This window comes from Grammomys surdaster, unplaced genomic scaffold, assembly GCF_004785775.1.
Source record: "Grammomys surdaster isolate TR1022 unplaced genomic scaffold, NIH_TR_1.0 352, whole genome shotgun sequence".
Classification (NCBI taxonomy): Eukaryota; Metazoa; Chordata; class Mammalia; order Rodentia; family Muridae; genus Grammomys; species Grammomys surdaster.
The window spans coordinates 39,009-64,246 of record NW_021604771.1 but is presented as its reverse complement, the minus strand read 5'-3'; the positions used below and the strand labels follow the sequence as shown (position 1 = coordinate 64,246).

Sequence of the window (25,238 nt, the reverse complement as noted above, 5' to 3'; positions counted from 1 at the left end):
AGTGCTGGGATTAAAGGCGTGTGCCACCACTGCCCGGCCAGACTACCTTTTCAACAGTGACCTTTTACCAGGTCAGCAAGGGGCTCCTTGGCAAGCACGTCTCTTCTGGAACTGGTTTGGGATACTCTGAACCCAACATGGTCCCCCCTCATCTGGCGCTTGTCACTTATTCTTATGGCTCCGTTTAACCTCTCTCCCTTCTCCATCCCAAACTCAAAAAACAGGCAGTTCTGGGACAATTGAATAATGCCATTTATTGTCCCCACATCCCTTCTTCCACCTCCAGGACAGGGAACACACAGGACCCCCATCCTCTCAATAAGACCGTACTGGGAACAGGAGGCTACTTCACGCCTCTGCTACTGCAAATCCAGGAAGGAGAGGAACGACTTGGGCTAGAAAATCGATAAGGATCCATGGGGCAGAAAAATAATGGATGGGAGGGGTCAATGGTATGATTAAAAGAAAATTCTAGAAGGGAAGGAAGACTCTCTTGATGCATAAGGCCAGGATTCCCTCCATTCCTTACGACACCCCACAGCCCGACACATATAGTGGGAGTGGTCTTTCTCTTGAGGGTCTAATGCCAATTGACCCTCGCAGTTCTCTCAGTCTCTGGCTCCCAGACTGGGAACTTACAAAGGGCCAGTCCGCCAGGCGGTAGGGCGGGTCAGCAGAGAGGCTGTGGGCAGTCCTGAGAACCCGACAGCTGTGGGTCCCCTCACACCCAGAACAGCACGGAGTAAGGAAGGAGAGAGACAAGGCCGCTGCTCCTTTCGGTCTGGTTCTCTCTGGGCCTCCCTCGTGGTCTTGCTCACTGGTACTCCCCACCGAGCCCGAGGGGCCCTGTCCACCCCCCGGGCGTCCCCGTCCCTACCGGGCCTCCCCACCCCGACACTCCACACACCGCGCACCAGCCGACTGGTCCTCGCCATCGTCCTCTCCGCCCGCCCGATAGAAACTCTGTCCGCAGCTGCTGCAGACCGAAGGTGCCCCAACTGCATGAATCTTCTTGTGTCTCCGCAGTGCAGCACCCTGCACGAAGCCCTCACCACACTCCACGCAGATGTGTGCAGGCTCCTCACCACCCGCTACCCCCAGCCCGTCCCCGTGCTGAGCGCGCTGGTGGGCCAGCAGCCCGGCCGCATGCCCAAAGCCCTTCCCGCACTCCATGCACACGTACGGCTTGGGCGCCGGCGCCCTGCGCGACCGTGTCCCCGTTGCCCGCGTTCCCACCCCGGCCAGAGCCGCAGCGGCTGCAGCACCATCCCCCGGCGGGCCCACCACTATGATGCCCTCGCCATCGCCCACTGGGATGGCGATTTCGCCGTCCGCTGCTGTAGCCTCCTCGGGTGCCTTGGCGCGCCGCACGCTGGCAGCCAGCACCTTGGCCGCCACTCCTGGCCCTGACAGCTCCGGGTGCAACCGCAGGTGGCGTGCCAGGCTTTTGGGCTGGCTGAAGCCACGGCCGCAGCGCGGGCATACAAAGGGCTTTAGACCACTGTGGGAGCGCCGATGCTTGGCCAGGCTCTTGCTCTGTGTGAAGCTGCGGCCGCAGTCGGGACAAGTATAAGGCTTCTCGCCTGTGTGGATGCGCTGGTGCTGCATAAGGTTGGAGCTCCAGCTAAAGCGCTTGCCGCATTCTGAGCAGGCGTACGGCTTCTCGCCTGTGTGGATGCGCCGGTGCTGCACTAGGTGCGAGCTCTGGGAGAAGGTCTTGCCGCAGTCGGTACAGGCGTTTGGCCGCTCGCCTGTGTGCGTGCGTTGGTGCCGCGTCAGCTTCGACCAGTGGCTGAAGCTTTTGCCACACTCAGTGCAGATGTAGGGTGCAGGCGGCCGCGGCCGGGGTGGGGGCCCAGGAGGAGGTGCAGACTGGGGTGGGGACAGCTTGGTCGGGGGCCAGCTTGGGACGTCGTCGTCATCCATGATGAGGATGTCCACTGCAAAGCAAGAGGGAAGGAGGCAAGTCAGAGGCGGCAGACTCACAGGAAACTGGGTGGCCCAGGGCAGCTCATCCTTTCAGGGTTCCTTCAACCCAGGGAATGCTGGGTTGTACCAATGCATATCCTGTACACCTTATCCCATGGGACACCACCCACTCGAGGCATTTCAAGAATTTTTGTGTTCATAACCCATCTCCCTCATACTTGTTCTCCTTCCGAGTAGATGTTCTGCCAGCCTTTCCCTGGACCTGCAAACCAGTGCCTAAGGCTACCAGGCCCTCATCAAAGTCTACCGACCAAAGCTATAGAGGGCAAGGGCAGGGGTGCAAGGAGAAGCATAAGTGACACCTGAAACCCAATGAGGCCAGGCCTGCAGGCTAGGAAGTAATGGTGTTACATTTGGACAATTGTGACTGCAGGGTGGAAAACAGACAAGGAGAAACAAGTTGGACAAAGAAGGTGGGATACCAGCTTGAGAGGAATGCTATCCCCCTCTATTAGGGCATGCAAGGCCAACCCACATATAGTTATTAGCCTCTATTGCAAATTAAGTTGGATTGCCCCACCACTACCACTACCACTACCACCACCACCACCACCACCACCACCACCACCACCACCACCACCACCACCGGCAACTACAGTATAGGAGCTTGCTCTGGACAACTGAAAACAACACCCACCTATCAGGGTAGCCCAGTCTTCCTACATGTGCCTCCTGTCCAAGGCCAACTCGCTCTGCTCTTGAGGCCTGGGTGCTGGGTGGACTTTGCCTGAACTTGCTCTCCAGGGTTCTGCCCTCCCCTCAAACTCCCTCTGCCTCCCCATTTCCCAGAAGAACCAAGGCCCATAGTCATATGCCAGGGCCTCACAAGGTATACCCTGCCAACCAACCCAGGTGGCACTCTGGAGTCTCTTCTTGGGCTCTCACCGCCCCTGGGAGGCTCTCTTCCTCTTTCACCAGCTCCAAGTGCTCAAGTGCTGCCTCTGAGGTAATCTGGCAAATGAGTGACTGTAGCCCACTCTGAGGCCGTGCCAAACCCACATCTGGTAGGTGCTGTGCAGCCTGCTTCTTTATGACGGGATGCTAAGGAGGGGGAGACTTGGCAATGGGGACACATAGCCATCAAAGTCAGCTGAGACAAATAATGTGAATAGTCCATAGCTCCCCTTTTCAAAGTCCACGGAGGTATACATAAAGCCACCTTTCTCCCTGTCAGGACTGGATGACAGTGAACTTAAGGCAAGGTCCCTTCTACACTTAAAAAAGAAGAGGAGGAGGAGGAAGAGGAGGAGGAAGAGGAAGAGGAGGAAGAGGAGGAGGAAGAGGAGGAGGAGGAGGAGGAGGAGGAGGAGGAGGAGGAGGAGGAGGCCAGCCTAAAGCCAAATAGAGTATACACATGAAGACAAGGTAAGAAAACACGAGTCCCTTTAGTAAACATATACCTGATACGCCCCCATAGCTCCACTACAAAATGTTGCCTGCAGACGACCACAGCTGCGCCTCATTGGGAGGTGGGGGAGTTGTAGAAAATTCAAAAGGAGGCTTACGTCCTTACAAGGTTAAGATGGGAACTCTCGAAGCAGCCTGGAGCTCATGTTCAGGCGCTGGCCTTCAGGGGCTAGATCAAAAATAAATTCACCAGAGGATAAAGATCACAGACCATGACAACTAACTGGAGCACTAAAGCTGAAGAGACTGGAGCTTGAAACCCGCCCCACAAGTAAGGAGGAAACAGGTGAGTGGACATTGTTGCTATGCCCTTCCTAGATATCCTGAGTTCTAGGCCACACACAGCAACTCTTAGCTGACTGCAAGGTTATAACTACAAAGATTAAATATTCCTTCCTTGGTTGGTCCTAGTGTGAAGGGCTGCTTCCACCTAATGCCCATACCATCCTGGGAGAGGACCTGTGAGGTCACACAGAACAAGACCCTGCTGGGCCCTGGGCTCTACTCTTTCCTCCTGTCTCACAAGCTCTATTGAAAAGAAACTCTTAAAACGTGGCTTTCTGTCTCCCTTCTTCCGAATACCCTGACCCTTATCAATCTCTCTCTCCCTCTCAGTCTGATCAACTGTCTTCAAATCCTCTTTGGTATCTGTAAATTCTTGGATCAAAACCAAAGTCCTTATGGGGCTTTTGTGCCCTGGCTATACTTCTTTCCTCGGAAGAAATAGTCTAGATTCCGGGTGCTAGGTACATGGTGATAGAACCAGAAAGCCAAGATTTGCAGTGGCCAACGAGATCTACTGAACATCAGTGGTCACCTGGAGCAGTTCCAATCTTAGAGTAGCCAGGGGACTCTCCCAGTGAAGCCCTAGGACCTTCATGTTTCCACTTTAACCCTCAATTTCAGATGTACTGTCACAAGCCCAGCCAGGAAGCCCTCCACGCTCAAGGCTGAGACTGTGTGTACTGCTGCACTGTTAATCACAACCGCCAAGAAATGAGGCCAGCCTAGAAGCCCTTCCCCAGAAGAATGGATAAAGAAAACGTCTTACATACATACAGTTCGATTTTATTCAGAGGTAAAGAATGAAATCTTCAGATAAAGAACTGAAATTATAATGTATGGGGTTTGGGGGGGGGGATAGAGCTCACTTGCTGTGAAAGCAAAAGGTCCCAAGTTCAAATCGCCAACACCCATGTAAAAGCCATGGTGGTGCAGGCCTGAATCTCCAATGCTGCCTGGTCGGTAGAGACAAATGGATTCTGGGAGCTCCCTGGCAAGGCAACCAACTGATACATGGAGCTTCAGTTTCTGTGAGACCTTGTCTCAAACTACTTTAATACAAGAATCTACATCTTCAAGCATCAGTGTACGTACACACACACACACACACACACACACACACACTTAAATACACATGTGGGAAAGGAAAGTAGAAAGGAGATGGGGTAGGACCAGACAGCAGAGGGGGAAGAAGAAAGCAGGAGGACTATCTAAGAGGGGAAAGGGACAAGTCCCAAGGGTGGTGGAGGAAGTGGGTACAAACAAAAGACAGTGACGTGTATGTGCTGAAGTGTCATCATGGGGCCTGGGAGACAGCTGAGCAGGTAAATGTGCCGGCCCTAAGTCTGACAATCTGAACTTTCCATCACAATACACACACAGTGGAAGAAGACCAACGCCTTCACGCTTCCCTCTGGCTTCCATGTGCATGGTGGCATGCTTGCCCTACACCCTCCCATGTACACACAGACAGAATATAACTGGAAACATTTTAAAGCTTAGAAACTCAGAGTGCCAGTGTACTGCATGCATTCTTGAACAGTATTTGCTGTCAAGACAAGGAATCTGAATGTTGAATACAGCAAGAAGTCCGGGAGCTCAGGCAGGGGCAGAAGGAGCATGCTGTACCAAGTGACAACCTAGGGAAGAGCTAAGAACTGGAGAAGGCTGGTGAGGAGCGAGGAGAGCTTTGGTCAGGCGCATGCCTTCCTTTGTCTGGTTATTCCATTTAGTGTGCCTGTTTTATAAATAAGCAGATGTTAAGTGACTGGGGCACTAATTACTTAAAAGGTGGAGTTCCTTTTTAGCTGATGTCTGGAGGCTCAAGTGGGCTAGCAGGTTCTAAAGAGCAACGGAGTTTGAAAGTGGTGCTGTGGGCATTTAGCAAGGGGACTGCAGGGTCAGCTTAGGAGGTCAGATTCTCTTGGTCACACTGTCTCAGAAGAGACAGAGCTGACATTTTTTTCCCTCAGTACGGTCTTTGGAGATGGCTCACTCAGTGGTCAAGGGCACTTGTTGTCCTTGCAGGGGACGCAGGCTTGATTTCCAGCACTCACATGGTGGCTCACAACCATAAGGAACTCCTGTTCCAGGAGCTCTGCTGCCCTATTCTGACCTCCGCAGGCACCAGGGAAACATATGGTATACAAACATGCACACAGGGAAAATATTTATACACAAAATTGCAAACCATTAGCATCAGAGATTTAAGTCTCTGCCAGCTACACAGTCTATCTGTGGGGCAGTGGACCATGCCAGGAAACTTGGTAAGGTCTAGTGGGTTCAGAAACCCCAACACCTCATACCTGTGGACATTAGGTGTTTCACCTACTCCCGATCAGATTCCTGGCCCAGAACAGGTGACCACAACTCCCCACATAAAGAACATGACCTCTGGTCACGTAACACAGAACACAGAGTTCTCTGTGCTAATGAAGTATCTCATGGGCCCTGAGAGTTTAACCAATAAGCTTCCCTTCCAGGACACTCCTTCCTGCAAACGATATTTAATCTCTGGTCCACCTGAGGAAGTGTACACACCTACTCTCCACGATGAACAATCAAGGACTGTCTCTCTCATCAAGAACCGTCGTGAGGGCCATGGAGAAAGCCTTCATCCTACAGAGCTCCACCACCTAGTCTCCTGCAGAAGAACTGTCTAGGCTCCTGGACATCCGCTGCTAAGCAAAGACAGAGTCCCCACCCCACCCCCACCCAGCCCCCAGCCCTGGCCTCCCAAGGGCCCCTCCATTCCACACTCCACCCAGTTTCCAGTGGCAACTGGATACCGGGAGTAAGGAAACCACAGCTTCAGCCTCAGCCTGCCTCGTTTCTCACCTGGGCTGAGGGATCCATCTTTGGCTGCATTTTCCCACCCAAGCAGTGCATCGGCGTTTCCCGCATAACCAGCACCTGATGTTGGCGTAGGGTAAAATACAGCCTAACATTCTGCGTTTTGTCTGCCGGAGTGGAGTTCACATACCCCAGCAGCGAGACGGAACACAGAACTTCACCTCTGGCCCAGTGAACTGGCAGCTCACCCTTTGTAACCCAGCCTTGCCAAAGACAGTCTTGAGATGCTGTCCTGTCCTTTCTCAGAAGGGTTTCTGGTATCACCTTGGGACAACGCTCAGATCATAGACTACCTGGACACAGAAGGGGTAGTTATTTTTGTTTGTGGGATAGCAGTTGTAATGATTTCAAGGCAGCACATCAGAGTCAAGCTCTCTTGGCACTTGGATCACTTCAGGAGGTTGTAGGCAGAGCATTTGCACCCAGTATTCAAGTGTGGGCTGGTTCTCTACTCTTCACCAAATGAATCTCTTCCTTCCCAATATCATACGAAACTCAAACTACAGGCTGGTCCTGGTGACACAGACCTACAATCCCAGCTATATGGGAGGCTAAGGTCGGCTTGAAAGCTCAAGGCCTGCTTGGGCTAGGAGCTCAAAGCTAACTTAGCAAGTCCCTGTCTCAAAATAAAAAGAAACAGGACTGGGAATATAGCACTGTGGTAGGTAGGGCCCTTATCTAGAATATCTGTCAAAGACTCCAGGTTGGATCCTCATGTTATATTAAATTCACTTTGGCTAAAACTGTCCAACTCTAGTGAGTGGGTACCTCCTCAAAGCTTGCTGTCTTCCCTGGACTCTGGTGTCCTCAACAATGTCCCATTTATCTTATATGCTTCTTGCCCTAGACCCTCCAAGGACAGCTTGCCAAAGCAGTCCTCAGGGAGCAAAATCAGGAAGTGTCTCTTTTGAGTCTTGTTTTCAAATAAAAATCTCCACTGGTGATTGCCATATGAATCCTCAGAAACAGGAGGTTTTATTTAAGCTATCTCGTCTCCTCTGCTTCCCCATGGAGATGCTGCCTACTGTCACCTCGTCACTGTGAGTGACGGCAGAATCAGAACACAGTAGGGCTTACAGGACTGACCCATGCTGTCTTCTGGGGACAGCTACACTAAATGCCCTAAGGAGGCTCTCCGTTCTCACCGTTGTCTTCATAGGCAGGTACCTGTCTGGGTAGCCAGCTAGACCTTTGCTCCAATGAAGCCCACACTCACTGCCGCCTCTTACCCGTTCCCCCCTGGTCTCTGGGGTTGTCCAAAGCTCAATCAGCATTAGATTCTCAGGAAAAGACACACAGGCGAGGGACTTAACTGGCTCTTGCTCTTAGTCAACACCCTTCAAATTCTTGGCTCACCCTTCTCAACCTGCATAATGTCATGGTTTTACTTCTGCCGGGCTTAAGTGTTGCCGACAGGAAGCCTAACAGCTGCCTTTACTTTTCCTTATAAGTCATTCTGCCAGGAAGCTGGGTTTTGGTTTTACAGCAGGTGGGATTAAACACGGGGCCCTGGGCATGCTACACAAGTGTGCTGCCACTGAACCCTACCCCAGCCCCCAGCTCTTTTATCGTTCCCCTCAATGTTTGTGACGTGTTCTCACAACAGCTCTATTGCAGGGCAGGGCTCCTCAGTCTTAGGATGTGTCTATACTTGTATGTGCATGTGTCTATGTAAATGAATGCCGCAGTGTATGGTAACCAAGAGGCCAGTGAGGGCACTAGACGCCTTGGAGCTGGAGTTACATGCAGCTGTGAGCTGCCAGACATGCAAGGGTGCTGAGAATGAAACCTGGGTCCTCGGCAAGAGCAGCAAGCACTCGAACCACTGAGTTATCCTTCCAGCCCATGAATTACAGTTTTACCATGAACTCTATTCCTTTGCTTTGGATGTGTCAGGGACTCAGTCTAATGTATATCACACGTTCTCTGCCTAAATCCAATACTCTTTACTCCATTTGCATCTTTTAATTTTTTCATTTTTGCTGGCTGGTGGTGGTACATGTGTTTAATCTCAGCACTCAGAGGCAGGCAGATCTGAGTTCGAGGCCTGCCTGGTCTACAGAGCAAGTTTCAAGACAGCCAGGGCTACACACAAAAAAACAAAACAAAACAAAACAAAAACCCTGTCTCAAAAAGCAAAAAATTAAACAAAAATAAGTAAAAAAAATCTTCATCTTACAATTATCCCACTTTCACATTTTTAAAATAAATTTTACTTATATGTATTGGGGGGAGGGGCTGTAGGTTTGGGTACAGATGCCCAAAGCCCAATATCAGACCCTCTGGAGCTGGAGTTACAGGCGGTTCCTCTGGAAGATCAGTTGTTCATGCTCTTAGACCCCTCACCTTTAGAATTTGGGGGACAATGTGCTCATTCACTTGACTTCCTTTCAGTCTTTTCGTTCTGAGACGGTTTGGGTTTTGAACTCCTAACCTTTGCAGAGTTTGCTCCACTGAAGAGTTCTATGATCATGGTTTTTCTGCATGCCACATTCTCTCTCAGCACATGTAAGCAACGCAGACCTCTGGGAGAAGGACCGTATTCCTGGTCACCTGTCTGTAAGGAAGCTGTCCTGCTTTCTTTCTAGTATACAGGCCTGTGTCCAGGCCTGTGAGGCAATAGGATGGGGCTTGGCTGTTCTTACTGCAGTCCCACCAATGGCCATCTGCCATCCATTACCATCAGACACTCTCTACCTCCTCCCTCCCTGCTCACAATGACGAGGACCAGCAGATAAGCCCTTTCTCCTCTACAGTACTTTATGTTGTTATTTTAGCACAGCAACAGACAGGAAACTAGGATAGTCGGTGTGGGGCAGTGGACCATGGCAGGAAACTTGGTAAGGTCGAATGAGTTCAGAAACCCCTGGCATCCAACTGAGGACATTAAGTGTTTCACCCACTCCCGACAAGATTCCTGGCCCAGAACAGGTGACCACAACTCCCCACAGAAAGAACATGACCGCTGGTCACGTAACACAGAACACAGAGTTCTCTGTGCTAATGAGGTATCTAGATGGGCTCCAGGGTTTAGCCAATAAGCTTCTCTTCTGGGACACTCCTTCCTGCAAATGATGTTTAATCTCTGATCCACTCTGAGGAAGTTGTATACACCTATTCTCCATGATGAATAATCAATCAACAGTTTAGAATCAAGGACTGTTTCTCTCATCAAGAACCGTTGTGGGGGCCGTGGGGAAGCCTTAGTCCTAAGTCTCCTGCAGAAGGCCCCTCAGCGCTCCTGGACACTTGAGCTAAGCCAGTGTAGTCATCCCCCACCCCCTAGTCCCGGGCTCCTCCTTACAGGCCTAGGGAGTGCAGGGAGGGAGTGTGTGTGGGGAACTTCCTTCTGACTCCATGAGGTTCCCAGCTGGGAGTTTGGGAACCCCTGCCTTGTTTCTCATCTGGGCTGGGACCCCCATCTTAGGCTGTGTTCTCTCACCCCCAAGCGGTGCATCAGTGCGTCCCACAAGCCCAACACCTTGGCAGCAGGGTAAAATGCAGCATAGCCCTCTGGGTTTCTCTGCCCAAGTGGAGGTCACACACCCTGGCGGCGAGACAGAAGTGGAACCTCAAGTCCATGTATTTCGAGTTGTCAGGATTGTGCCAAACTTTTATTGCAACCCCACACGGATGGGTATGTGGCAGTGTAAAGGTGGAGGTGACAACAACCTTGGGCCATGACAGCAAAGTCTAAGGAACACTGAAGCAACGTGATATAAGCACCAATTTATTAACATGGAGGAAGCCGATGCCGTCTGCTCCAGGTGTCAGACACACAACTCGGCCCACCGTGCCTTCTCATGAGCTTTCTTGTCATCAGCCTGGAATTACCAGTCAGAAGGAGGAGGAGGGTGCTGGTGGGCCAGGATGGGTCTTACTCAACAAACCTGGGCTCCACGTAACCCACAGGTGAGTTTTTCAACCCAATAATGCTTTATTAAACGAACAGAACACATGTTGCCAACACTTAATAGTGAATTATTTCACATTTAGCCCATCCCACCTTCCCAAATCTTACCATGTAACCTCAGATTCCCTTCCCAATCCTTCCCTCAATCATTACAACTTCCAGACCCTGGGTTTGGAGGCTCACCCAAGTAAGGAACAACCACAAAGCAGACATAGTACTATTGGAACCCAGAGCGGGATATGGGACACAAAAGGGGTGCTCAACAGCTAGCTGCAGACATGAGACAAAAGGTGGCTCCAAGGATCTGGGTGGTCCTATTAAGAGGATACTTAGGGACCTGAACACCAGCCTCTCATTCTAAACTGGGAGTGTGGGGCTCTTGGAGGACAAGGGGCAGGAGTCCAGGCACCCCAGAGTCACAAAGGATAGTTCCCTGGCCTGGTGGGGAAGCAGTGGGGTTGGTTGAGGGACCACCGAGGCCACCTCACCTGGGTTCTCATGACTGGCCATCTGCTGGTCCTCAGAATCCAGTGGCCCCGGAGACCAAGCTTCTTCCCGAAGCTCCATGTCTGGGTCCCTGTTGGAAAGATACAAAACAGGAAGACAGAGATTACAGGGTGTTGAACAGAACAACGAACTTTCCAAAGCAGGAAGTCACCCAGCAAACAGAAGCCTGCACCAAGACAGTAGTGGTTCAAGCTGCAGCACCTAGACACAAGATATAGAGTTCAGCCTCCGTTTGCTACCCAGGCCACAGCCACCCTCCCAGACCCCTGCCCAGCTCCCTCCAGCTAGAAACAGGGAGAACAACTCCATGACTAAGTTTCCTCGTGGACAAAGTGGAGGACAGAGGTGTACGTGGTTTCAACACGACCATGCAGATCTGACACTTGCTGGAAGAGGCCCATATGCCTTTACAGCTACAACATCCAATTAAAGGACACCTTAAAACGAGAATGTTCAAGTACCACTGGGAAAGCAGTGTCAGAAGACTGTCTATTTCTACATCAAAATATGAGCAACACAAGGACCATGCATAGTGGAGCATGCCTTTAAATCCCAGCACTTGGGAAGCAGGGCAGGGTGATCTTTTTGAGTTGGAGGCAAGCCTGGTTTAGAGAGTGAGTCCAGGACAGCCAAGGACTCTGTTACAGAGAAACTCTGTCTCGAATCCCCCAAATCCCCGCCCCCCAAAAAGAATTTCAGACACAAAAAGCCTATACCTCCTGAATCAAACACTGTGGACTGACTAACTACCTAAATTTATACCCTAAGTTAACTGCAGGCAGCAGGGCTGAACAAGCCTGACCCACAAGGCAACAGTAACTAACATCCAGGTCTTCTAGGCCATCCAGTGGAAAGCCTGGGCCAGGTCTAGCCCTCGGGAACTCCCTGAACCACAGGTTCTCTACCAGTCCAGCCAACTGGGCCCCCTCAGCTGTGTTCCTCCTGGCTCCTGAGAGCCTTTAAGCACATGATGCCAGCTGTCCCTGCCAGACTATGTTTGAGGTGAGAGTCACCTCCTCAAAAGGCCTGTCTACCCACCCTTTACCCTCCTCAGTTCTAGTGCCCCTCCATGTTGTACCAAGTTAGTCTGTCCTCAGACATCTATTCCTAGGCCAGCACTACCCACGGGACCTCCAGCACCCACCAGGCAGCCAAGTGCTCCAGAGAACAATGGTATGAATGAAAACACAGGTGAATGAAACTGGGCCAAGGAGAAGCTTAAAAGACAAACCTCGATGAATCCCAGTACTCGGTCCTGCCCCAGGAGGGAGAACCACACAAAAAGAACAAACAGACCCAAGTGGACTCCAGCTGCTGCAGACAGGTCTGAACAGCTCTGTGAATGTGCACAAGGTGACTTATTTGGCCCAAGAGCTGCATGCAAAGGCTTATGAAATTGACACATGATGACCTCTCCAGAAGCTACTGGGAGAGAAAGCAGCAAGGTTTAAATGGGAAAGCTAGGAGGCTGGACAAAATGTCAGCAAACCACAGGAGCCTATTCTACAACGACCACAAGGATGTGTGGGAGTTGGGCTGGGGAGTGTCCGGATAAGGCAGTCATGGGTCATAAGGGTATGACACCAATAGGGTCCTTCTGCTCATAGAAGTTGAGTCCAAATCTCTTCCATTCTATTCCTTTTCCTCATCTGACAACCTTAAGAACTATACAACAGAATAGGCAGTTGCGTGGGCAAAAGCTGACAAAATGGCAGAACCCCACCAGAACACACCATCATGCAAGGAATGATTTCAGCTCAAGGTCCACAGAGACAGGAATGACTCCCTTTTCTTCCTGAAAGTCAAAGCATAGCTTCCTCTTGAAACATGGCCTCCCTGTCCCAGGGGAATAAACTATCTTATCAGAGACAAGATACAAGGACACAATCCTCCCCATTCACACTCTGTAATAAAAACTCTAGTCACCAGCACAGAACAAACACCAGGCCCAATCACCCACAAGGCCTTGCTTTCACATGATACACACACATGTAAGGAGGCCCCTGAACTCTCTTCTAGTCAATCTGCTTGATGTCAGCTTATTTCTCAGACACAGCAGTTAACTCCAGGAAGGAGAAAGTTCTGCCTCCCCTACACAAGACCCAACACTGCCAGGCCCCCAGGCAGCACACCATGAGCACCAAAACTCCAAAGGAAGCTGGATGGACTGGTGCCCACCTATTAATATCATCACCTGAGAAGAAGAGGCAGGAGGATTAGAATTTCCAGGCATACCTCAGCTACATAATGCATCCCAAACTACTGGGTTACATGAGATCTTGTCTTTAAAGTAAAACAAACAAGAGAACTCCACAAGGAGAACTTGCAAGTACACTGGGAAAATGTCAGATGGCACTGTCCTGCTGGAAAACAGCCCATTTCTCAAGCGGTAAGCAGTTATCAAGTAACCTTAGAGTCCCATTCTTGGCATACACCCAAAGAAAGCACCCATCTGCACAACATCATGAGTGGACAGGCATGCAGTGCTGTGTGTGGCAGCTAAAAAGCAGACACCAAATGCTAGAGAAGGAAACAAGGACTAAGCCTATGACTCCATATGCATGGACTTCCCAAGGTCATTAAGTCCAGGGCAACATGGTTGCAAGAAATGCCGAAGGTCACTAAGCCAGGAGTCACGTGGTGTATGGCTCCGTATGCATAACTGCCTAACTTCACAGAGCCCAGCGTCACCAGGAATAGGTTTCTGTGTATGAACTGACCAAGATCACTAAGCTGAGGATCAAATAAACCCAGTCACATGATATAAGATCCTGTGTGAGTGAAGTACTCAAGGTCTCTAAGACCCGGGTCACATGGTTTAGGAGTCCATGGGCATGGACTCTCTAGACAAGTCCGCAGACAAGAAACAGACTAGTGAGTGGCTGCAGTTCGAGGACAGAAGTGGCAGTGATCATGAAGAGGTGTGGGCTTCCTGACAGGGAATGGAAACATTCAGGACTAGACAGCGGTGACTGCTATGTAACTCTGAACACATTAATATATCACTCAACTGTGTGCTTGCTTTAAAGCAACACGTTTTCAGGCGTGGCAGTGGTGGCACATGCCTTTAATCCTAGCACTAGGGAGGCAGAGGCAGGCAAATCTGAGTTCGAGGCCAGCCTGGTCTATGGAGTGGGTTCCAGGACAGCCCGAGCTGTTACACAGAGAACTCTGCCTCTTGAGAAAAAAAATCGTAATAATAGTAATAAAAAAAACAAAAACAAACACCAGCAAATTTTCAGCACACAAATACCTTTAATAGAAAGTAAACTTTTTAAGAAGTACACAAGTATCTAAGAGAGGTAACGGGGGCAGACTTGAGCTGCAGGTACTACCAGGAGTCAAAGAGGTGGAATAGAGGGTCAGCCTGTGAAAGGTGGTTCTAAGTGTGATATCGTGTTCTCACTTAAACAAGCTCAAGCGCCTGGGAATTCCCAGCTCCATCCAACTTCCTGCAGGAAGGAGGGCCTGGCTATAGGTAGGAGGCAGGGTAAGCCTGCCTGTATTCTACTCACCTCACCCCTGCAGAATGTCTTCAGTGGTCAGAGGAGGACAGCCTCTTTCCCCAAACCAGGAAGCATTACTATACTGACCAGGCAGTGAAGCAACCCCCAAGGAATCTGAAGCCCCAAAGAGAGCTGGCAGGGTTACAGGAAAGGATGCAGAGCCTAACCTGTGCTGGTTGGACTGGTTTGCTAGTTTGGCCAAGTTCTTCCTACTGACACCATGATGTCTCCCTTCATATGGTCACATTTCAAATGTTCCGAGTCACCTATATGAATGACAATTTAGGTTTGCAGCATCTGGCCAATTATAGGAAAAGTTTAGTTGTCTTGTAATGTCAATGAGCAAAAAAATGCAAAAAATAAGGGCAGCTTTCAAAGCCAAGGACTGTGGGAGTCATGAGGAAAACCCATGGGGTGGGAGCATAGCCAACAGGAGGCAGCCTAGCATATCTACAGGCCATGTGCTGCTGCTGCTGCTGCTGCTGACTATTGTGTGAGTTCCTCTGAACCAAGGGAGCACACAAGTCCACAACACTGGTGTGTCCAGGATATAGGAAGGGTCAACTCCTATCCCGTGGAAATCCCATATAAAATGTCCTGGAAGGGGCCAGGGAGATGGAAAACAGCCTGAAAAAGCCTGTCACACAGCAGAAAGACTGACGTCCAGTCCCCAGCACCCATGTAAAAGCTGGACATGGCAGAACATCCATACTCCACTGCTGGGGAGTGGAGACACAGGATTTCCTGGGGCTTGCTGGCCAGGCAGTCTAACAAAATGGGGAGCTTCAAGTACAGTCAACGACAGTTTTAAAATGAAGAAAATAACTGGGAAAGACTTGCCATCAATGTCTGTTCTCCACAAACACACACAAAATGCCCTGAAAATTTTAACTTCAGAAAGGGAAGACATTCTATTCCTCCTGCCTTGTGGCATAACCTTTTGCTTTGTTCCAGGTCCCTGGAGGCAAACTGACAAAGAAGTACAGCAGGCCACACAACACAGGAACCCGGGTTTATCTGTGGGGTAGAGGCAGATCTTCACCAAGCCTCAAAGGTGCTCCTTATATCTGTCTCCCCTAGGTAGTAGAGCTGTAGGACCGTCTTAGTGGCTGCCGAGAGCAGGACAGAGTGCTCTACAGTAGCTGACAACACCTGGCCGACTTAAGTAAACAAGCGGAGAGCAGGCCTGATACCAGACAGAAGCACACACCTCTCTTCACCTGGAAAATCCCAGCCTGGAAGCTCAACCCATGTTACCACAGCTGCACACTGTGACCCTGAGCAAGTAAAAGCTCTTAGGGCCTCAGTTGTATCCTTACATGACAGATATTTCACAGCGCTGTGTGAAGCCTCCAGTGGGAGCAAGCTTATGGGAATGAATCAGGGATCCGTATTCTTGCAAAGGGTTCAAAAAGGATACCCACTCCCCCCATATACTCATCCGCCCATCCTGAAACTACTGGCTTTCTTGTTCAAGTTCTTAAGGTGTGGGGCCCACCCAAGACCTCACAGCATGGGAACAGATGTTGGATCTGCAGGGGAGGGACAGAGGAACCAGGGGAAGCTCAGGAACCACAACCCAGCTCCATAGTCTCACGGCAGCTCCACAGAGAAGGGCCTCAACCTGAGCACGAGAAAACTCCAAGATGTGCAAGTATGTTCAGTGGCAGAGCTCATGCCTGGCATGTGACAGAGGCCCTAGGTTTGATCCTCTAGGTTCAGTCTCCAGAATCTCTGCAGAAAAAAAAACAGTCCAGGCAACATGATGCTAAGCACCATCTGAACAGGAACCCTGGAGGTGTATCCCACTCTCTCCTCCTCCTCTCCCTTCTCAGCCAGCACTTCCAGCCTCTACAGATGCTCACCCTGCTCTGACCTCCACCTTGCAGAGGCAGAAGAAAGGGCACCCCGCCTCACCCCCACCCCTCCCAGCAGGGCCCTTAAGCAATCCAATTAGCACATGGATCTGACAGAGCTATTAAGCCCAGACAAATTATTGTTATTGTTGTTATTAGGTCCCACCCATCCCCCTCTGGATGCCTGCCCACCAATTATCCCCTTGCTTTCTTCTGCTGCCAGTCTTGCCTCTTCTTCCCCCTGCCTGCTGGGCCTGGGTGCAGAAGCAGCCCCTCCTGCCCCTCATCCTCTCACACTCACTTGCTTCCGTCTTCCAGCCTGGTATGCCTCACTCCTCTCCTGGCACAGGCAGGCAGGAGTGGTGACATCCCAGTGCATCTCCTTCCTTACCAACCAATCATCTCCAGGCCGCCTGTTCTCTACTGGTTCTCACTAATAAACACCCTCTCTAACTTCACTGTCGCCAAGAGTCCCCATCTGCTGAGTCTCAAGCAACCTCTACCACACCCACAGCCCTGGTTCACCAGCAAGGACTTCATCTCCCCCTTTCTCAAAGGCCCCAACCAAGCCATCGTCTCCTCTGTTCTCTTTCCTCCATCCGCCCACCCAGGACCTGCTCCTGGGTGCCTCCCCTCACCGACACCCCAGTTCTGGATCTAGACTAAGCCTCTCAAGACCCCTCTCTCCACTCCATGACCTTAATCTTTGTAAAAAATTACTCAGTTCAAATAACACAAATAAAAAACTGGGCAAACAAGCTGAGGCAGATGGCTCAGTGGCTGTACAAGCCTGAGGACCACGTACAGAGCTGTAACCCCAGACAGCCAGGCCTGGTTGGGGAGGGGAGCTTGCAAGGCCAACTAAATAATCTACCCAAAAGGGTGAACTCCAGGTTCAATAAGACTCCCGTCTCAAAAAACAGGGTAAAGAGGCTGGAGAGATACTCAGTGAAAAAAGACCTGGGTTTGGTTCTCAGCACCCACATGGCAGTTCACAACTGCCTGTAACTCCAGTTCTAGCCAGAGGAACCACTTCTGGCCTCAAGTACTTGCATATACATGGCACACATAAACAGATACATACTGTACACGTTAAGTAGATGAGTAAATAAATCTTTAAAATAGGGAAGTGACTGAAGTCACTATCCACATGTGCTCGCACTCGTAAGCATCTATGTGCATGAGCACAAACACAGACCATACACAAACCCTACACTGGGAAAAAGATCTGAATAGCCCTTTCTTCAAAGATATCCAGACGGCCAGTGAGCACATGAAATGATGCTGCCACGGGTAATTTCAAGCAGAAACACAGAAAGGCTCCACTTCATACCACATCCCCAGTGTTATGAAAGTGTTGGTGAGGATGGCCAAGAAAGTACGCCTCTGGCTTGGCTGCAGAGAGGGCAAAGTGTTGCACCTGCTTCTGAAAACATCTGGCAGTCTCTGCAGATTAGGCAAACAATCACCCATCAACACCGCCATTTACACTATAGTGGAAGGAAAAATCCCGCCACATGGAACTCTAGATGTGAAATGTTCAGGAAAGCCATAAACCCAAAAGCCCAAAAGAGCCAATACAAATGACCAATATGTGAGGCACAGCACACGGCCACAAAAACACAGAGAGCAAAGCTGAACCTCCAAGGCTTCCTGCTTGTAAAGCAAGCCAAATTCAGGAAAACATATACTGCTTAACTCTACGTAAGACACCTAAAATAAGCAAACCCACAGAGTGACCTGTCCATTGAGACCTCCTTTGGGATCACATGTCAGATATCCTGCATATCAGATATTTACCTAAAAACTAATTAACAGTAGCAAAATTAGTTATAAAGTAGCCAAAAAAATAATTTTATGATGGGGGGGTCACCATAACATGAAGAACTGTACTAGAGGATCACAGCATTAGAAAGTTGAGAATCACTGCCATAGAGAAAATACAATGGCTCTCAGGGCTGGAGCAGGTGGAAATTTTCTAAAATCTCTTGTGATGAACACAAAATGCAGTGAACACAGTAAAAGCCAGCAAATTGTGCTTTTAGTGGGTGAACTGTATATTATGGAAGGGAGCCCCTATTCAGTAAAACTGCCATGGGCAAGAAACACTATCATGACTAAACAAGCCCCGTCACACACCCCACTAGCCAAAAAAACCAAAATTCACCCCAGATCTCAAAGGAGCCCAGACTGGCCTAGGCTTTGCATACTCCCGGCTTCCAGACCCCAATCTCACGGTCTACCCCCATTCCTGTCTGGAGAACCCTGCCCGATTCTCCAGCCTGCTCCTCCTCCCCTCTCGAGGGCTGACTCACGTGTTTCCTCCCCGTGTCAAGACCCACCTCCTATCCCATGCCAGCTCTGCTCTTCTCTCCATCATCTTCCTATTTCCTTCTGGGGTCCCTGAGGTAAACAGTAAGGGTGCTTATCATTCCAGAATACATTACACGATGGCCATTAGCCAGCCTCTCTGCCCACTGTCCTGCCATCCTTCACTAGGGTGCTCCTTTTGAGCACCCACTCCGCTTTCCCTAGCAGATCCCTTCTGCCTTGTCTATAGGTGGCCTCTCCCCTCACTCTAGGCCCTTCAACTCCCTCTGTAATCAAGTCCTACATCCAAAACCAGACCAGAGCTGAGCCTTCATCTCCTCAGTCCTCAGGTAAGACCTCACCATCCAGCAGATGCACCCCAGTGTTTGCCATCACTGGGCTCTCAGATTTGTTCTACAAGGATGAGCTTGTAGGGTCTGCTCCATCTCATCCAGTTTTAGTAGTCACACTTTGAGAACATCATCTGCACCTAGCTATATCTGAGGCTGTATTTAGACACGGCATGGAGCCAATTCCCGATCCTCCTGTGTTGTGGCGGATGAGATCGCTGACTCCTAACTGGTCTAGTACACCCACTTCCTGTGGACTCTAGTCCCTTCAGGAGAGCATGGTCACTGTCAACCAAGACCAGCAAGGCCTGTTTGGCAAGGAAATGAAGTAAATGTGGTCAGGACAGAGAAAACCCTTGGCTTCACCTCCCCAGGAGAGCCTTCTAGATCCTTAATCCACCGTAAAGCTGTGGCACACCTGGCACTCAGCTAGCAGTCCCTGAGGAGCACCCTGCTCCTTCCTGGCCAACCACAGCCAGGAAGCAGAAGTCAAGTCAAACTGGCTGGATCCGAGCACAAGCTCTCAGCCTCCAATGTGTCTGCAGATCTTCAGACTCACTCCTGAGCACCTAAATCCTTAACAAGTGGAAAGTAACTGAAAACTGTCAAAAGCAAAACCCTCCTCAAGAGTATACTGTGCATGCTGGATGATTACAGTGTCCTTAAGGATTTACTGATAACAGCAAGCTTCCCCAGGATGAGAGGAGAACCGGATATCAACAGTATCCAACCCAGAGCCTGGATTGGTGAAAGGGGCATAAGGGAACGGTGCCTCCTGCTCAACCTGTCTGTGAACCTAAAACCCTCTAAAAACACTACATTTTGCATTACAGGGCCATCTCAGACCCACCCTCTGGGCTGGGCTGTTTTCTAGGTGTGTAGATACCACCTGGCCTTATAGCTCTCTAGATCTGCTGAGGTAACATGCCCATGTGCCAAGGCCCAGTATCTAAAGTTCCTCCCTTGGGAAGCCTTCCCAACTCCTCCCTTCCCTCTGCTGCAGCTGTCTTCCTTAGCCAACAGTACAGATCACATTCACCAAGCACAGATTAAACCCCAAGCTGTGGGGTACACGGTGCTATAAGCGCATAAGCTTGGATCCTGAGCCCCTGAACCACCAGAGAGAGAGGCCAGAGGACAATCCCTACAGGCAAGCTGCCAGGGTAAGAATCTACCCAACTGATGACCAACCATGTGACCTAGCCAAGGTGCCTCATCTCACCCCATGCCAGTAGTAAATCCTGACATATGCCCAGTATTGAACAAGAAACCTGCAGGCAGGCACCTTCTACCAACAGACAACCTGAGGAAGCATTTCTTGCACACTATCACTGCTATAGCTGTTTCAGACATGAGAAAGCCAAGGGCTAGGCAGCTGAGTGGCTAACACAAGGTCATAGAGCCACAGAGCAAACACCAAGTCAACCTTGGGTAGGCCTGACTTCCTCTCGGGACACCGGCATTGGTCTCAATTAACATCTGCTTCTGTTGGCTGAGTCCTAAACTCCTATGGGTTTCCCTCCCCCAAACAGCACAAGGAATGTCCAGCAGATTGAGTCCTCAAAGGAGGGCCTATACTCAGCCCTGACCAGCTGATCTTGCACACAAACCCAAACTCATGCTCTAAGCAGACTTGCCCTTAGCTTTTAGGTTGAGATTTTATCTGATGTGTCTAGTATCTAGCATAATCCCAGGTAAGGCAGGCACTCCCCACCAGGCACAGGAGAGAAGCCACTGTTCTGGGAGCCCAAGGGGAGAGGACAAGGCAGACACAGAACAGGAAAAGCACAGTGGCAACGAGGGTCACCCAGCCCACTTGGATAGTCTCTAGCTAGCTCTCTGCTCTCCACCTCAAGGTCATGACAGCTCAGCTTCCATTCACCCTGCTGGCTAGTGAGGCCTCCACTAGAGCTGGCACAGGTCTCAAATTCTCACTACCCACTCCAGTTGCCAATATTGGTCACCTCTGCCTATCCCACTCCAATCATCCTACCATAGGGCTTTTATAATTCGGCCAGGTCTCAAGAATCTAATGGCCAGCAGCCCTGCATCGAGTCTCCTAACATTTACCCACAGAGTAAGGAACCAGGAACCCAACCCAATGACCAGCACTTAAGAACAGGGCTGTAACCCCAGATCCAACAGAAGGGATGGCACTACAATCAACAATCTACACATGCTGCATCCTGAAGCCACTTCAGGCCCAAGGACACACAAGCACCAGCAAGCATCTGTCCTATCTTGTCAACACTAAGGTGACCACTTCTGTCCCAGGGCCTCAGGAGAACTCAGCATCCGATGCCTGCCAACCTCCCAGAGCTAGTCATCTAACGTTCACTCTCCTAAGTATGGAGGCCCAGCACCTGGCTCATCCCTGCCTAGTCAGAGGGTGACAGTATGGTTTTTGGAAAGCCTGTGAAGTGTGTCTGGGCACCCATAAGAGCTATGGGTGCCCATTAGTGACTGCATATTTACTGATGGCCTTGAACTATGCATGCATCCTGCTATCTCCCATAAGTCCCAGGGTCCCCTTATCCAAGACTCAGCAATGTGATCACAGCACTCATGCTCTGTGGGCCCCAGAACTCTCATGGACACTCTGGCATATCTCCTATTGTCCTGAGCTACTGCAAAAAAAAAAAGAACCACAAGATCCTTGTCAAGTTGCCCAGTGTCACCCACCAGCAGGCCTGGCCTATGAAGACCTTGAGAACAGCCCTCCAACCCACATTCCCACCAGTGCAATTCAATGTCCTGGGATTAGCTGAGTTTGTAGTCTTGATGGACTGGGCATATTCAGGGAACTGTAACAATGTAACAATTAAGCAGACTGTGGCGGAAACAGCCTGGGAAAGGGGAAGTGACACATCCAAGGTCAAAGAACTGTAAAAGAGCCAAGACTGGGAATCAAGAGCTGGCTACAGAGACTTTTTGAACTTTTGCCTGAAAGCAAAGTATGAAAACCCTTGCTCTGGGTGTATCACTGTTAACACCTCCACTGTGTCCTGAGGAATGCCATGAAATTTCTTATCTATGGCTGCAGAACGTAGGACGCTGAAGCAAGGAACTGAGCTGCTGAGCTTGGAGGGGGAATATTCCCAGTGGCTGCAAATCATTCTTAAATTTCACCATGGGCCAAGTCTGAGGATATATCCTTCCCATCCCATCCTCAGCTCAGATGGAGAATAGATGAGATAAACCACATCAGAATCGTAAATGAGAGTTCTCTGGGCCATGGCAGCACAGCACTCGGTGACTACAGAGAAGCAGGAAGGGAAAGTTAGCTGCACTTGACCCAAGAGACTTAATGCCCACTTGTGCTTTCTCCAGAGCAGAGGCCAGAGCTCAGATCAACAACGCCCAACATGGAGCCTGAACTATGGGGCTGGGGGACCCCACAAAGTCGCTGCCTTTTTATTAACACCCTGAGCAATTCTCTAGAGCTGTACTGGGTCAGGTCTCAGCTTCTGCTTTCCATCCCTACTTCTTGTTCATTTTCCCATCCTGGTGTTAAGACAGGTGTCAGTTCATTCTCCACTCACTTCTGTGGATCACGTTTCCGATTGACCTTCTGCAAGTGCTGGGGCACTCATGCCCGGGATTGGGGGTCACCCTATGACCTACTCTTGTGCAGACTGGGGGTGGCGGCCGGAGGGCTGTTGAGGGGCGGGACCCAGCGCTGGACCCAGCCCTGAACCCGCCCTGGGTAGGAAGGCAACAGTCCAGGCGGCCCAGTAGTACCAACACCGTGCTGACCTTGGCCTGGTACTTCCCCTCCCAGGACGTGTTTCCTGCCGCCGGTCAGCACGCGCGGGGGAAATAGATGAATGGGCCTCCCGCCACCTGTATCCCGTAATTACCCGCTGGATCAAAAGCCAGCGCATAGCGCCCGAGGCAGCAACGGGGCAGGCGACTTGATTTGGGGAAGGAGAGGACAAGGGAGAACTGTGCCCTAAACTGACCATGGGCCGCCGTTTCCGGTCAGCCCAGTCCAGGCGGCGGGGTCCCTCCCCCCATCAAACCTCGCCCCCCCCCAACAAGTCCCCTGCACTTCCGGCCATGAACGGGAGGCCCGGACTCCACCGCTCGGGTAACCCAGGTGCCCGCCGGCCCCGCACAGCCGCCGGAGTAGCGCACGCGCATTGCCCCAGGCAGCGGCGCCAATCTCTCCGGCGCGCACGCGAACTCGCCGGCCGCGCGCCCGCTCACGCCCACCCCCCCCAGCCCTAACACGGCGCGCACGCGCACTCGTCCGCTCTGCCGCGCTCGCCCTCCCGCCTCCCCACCCACCCCCGTCCGAAGCCCGGCTTCCCGACGCGCTCTCATCCCAGCCACTCGGCGCACGCCCCCCTGAGCCCGCGGCCGCCCTCACCTCCTCGGCCCCGGGGCCGTCACACCGCACTCGTTCTCTCGCCTGCCTCGCGGATGGTGGCAGCGGCGGCAGCGGCGACTCAGACCCTGGGGTCAGGGGGACGGGCGCCCAGGCCGGAAGTGACCTTCCCGGCCGCTTCCGCTCGCGCCTCTCCCTCTCCTCCCCCTCCCAGGCCGCCACCGCTACCTCGCCGCTCTAGGCAGAGGAGCTCGGGGACCCCTGACCGCCACCCCCTCCGGCTCTATGGTACGGAGAGGCGCCTCAGGACGCCACTTCCGGAGTTATCTAGGACCCAGGTCCTCCGTTCTGCTCTATGGCGCCTCGCTCCGAGGGGCTCGGGCCCCGCCCCCTCCCAGGACAGAAGGCCTGGCTCGACCCGTTAGGCGCACACTTCCGGGTGTCGGGGCGGCCCCCAACCCAGCCTCGCCGCTCGCGCTTGCGCGGTGAGTTGCCCGCGGCGACGCTCCCACCACTCCGGTCCTCCTGTCGTCTCTATCATCGTAACCCCTTCTGCCCCGGGGCGCTTCCAGGCCAACGCTGGTCTCTAGAAAAAACTCGGTTCCCAGGATCTGGGGTTTTCCCCCCCAAAATGCAACCTTCTCCGCCGCTTCCGCTCTTGCCTTTGGTGCGGGTTGCATTTTGGGACGACCTCATCTTGAGGTCGGCCTCAGTTTTGCAGAGAACCAGAGGTCACATTTCATTACCTTTTAAGTGACAAAGCAAGAATGACCTCGAACTTTCAGAGTCGGCCTCCAAATTAAGTATTTCTCTATGACTTATTACTGCCTCCTAGAAGAAAAGTCCATCACAGTTTGTAGGACGCTGATGAAGAACGGGAATGAAAGGACCCTCTACAGCTATCTGCTTCCAAGGCGCAATTTGTAACTTGAAAGTCAATGTCAGCCTCTCTGAGACAATTGGTATCATCATCATGTAACTACCTTTACAAAAGCAGACGTCAGGTGCTGCTGTTACTTGGACTAAGTGAGGGATGGACTTTTTAAACAAACCCCTTCACCAGAGAAAATCCTGTATAGCCTAAAGAAGCAAAGCCCAGAGGCAAAAGATACATGACGCCTGAAGGCAAGCTAAGAAAATGGAAAGCATAACCAGATCCTTAGCAAGGGTGCTCCAGAAACACCACCCAGTCTTTGCTGCGGGGCTGTTAGGATGTATAGAGAGGTAGAAAATTCAAGAGGAGGCCTATGCTGAGCCAGCCTCCTCTTGAAAATGTAATGGAAAATGTCCAAACTGCCTGTAATTCATGTTCAAGCGCTGGACTTCCGTGGTTAGATTAAAGATAAACCAGCCAGGACCTTTCAACGGGTGATAAAGATCACAGGCTGCTTGTAACTGATCAAAAGGCTAAAGGCGAACCCACAGCAGGGGCATTAAAATGGCCCCAAAGCTACAGAGTAAACGGAGGACAGTAAAAAATAATTAACTATTCCTTCCTGGCTCAAAGCTAACAAAACTAAAAGGCAAACTGGCAGCAGTAAACACAGTTAAGTTAGTTATCGTCCCATCCTGAGTCCTGGACCACACAGAGGAATTCTTAGAATGTTAAACCAAGTAATGTGAAGGTTAAATATTTCCTCCATGATGAGCCTCAAAAGGTCGGGGGAAGTGCACTCACCTAGTACCCATGAAACCCTGAGGGGAACAGTTTTGTGCCGCTTTCAGTAACAACTAAAAGGAATGAAGCACTGGGAACCCCAGACTTTCTCTTGTCTCTCCAAACTTTATCTTTAAAAAACAAAACAAAACAAAACAAAAAACTAGTACATGTGCAATTCTGTTTTGCTCCCTCCCATCTCCTTTCCCACCACAACTCCGCCCTGATGCTCAGGGTGGACTCCTTCCCTAACTCCAGCCAGCTATCCTCAAGTCACT

The 25,238-nt window shown here is 51.1% G+C and overlaps 1 protein-coding gene across 4 annotated transcripts; it reads right to left on the bottom strand.

Moving 5' to 3' along the window:
• Positions 1–228: 228 nt before the first annotated feature.
• Positions 229–23,467, bottom strand: Znf787 (zinc finger protein 787). Of its 4 annotated transcripts, XM_028779459.1 has the most exons (4): positions 23,346–23,446; positions 18,656–18,716; positions 10,933–11,021; positions 229–1,940 (listed from the first exon to the last, which is right to left on the bottom strand). In XM_028779459.1, the coding sequence occupies exons 2-4, from the start codon at positions 18,691–18,693 to the stop codon at positions 874–876; spliced, it is 1,194 nt and encodes a 397-aa protein (XP_028635292.1). In that variant the 5' UTR covers positions 18,694–18,716; positions 23,346–23,446; the 3' UTR covers positions 229–873. The 4 variants fall into 4 exon arrangements, with proteins under 4 accessions (XP_028635292.1, XP_028635293.1, XP_028635294.1 ...); XM_028779460.1 differs by lacking the exon at positions 18,656–18,716 and having other exon boundaries at positions 23,346–23,467; XM_028779461.1 differs by lacking the exons at positions 18,656–18,716; positions 23,346–23,446 and adding an exon at positions 3,503–3,565 and having other exon boundaries at positions 10,933–10,984.
• Positions 23,468–25,238: the final 1,771 nt, after the last annotated feature.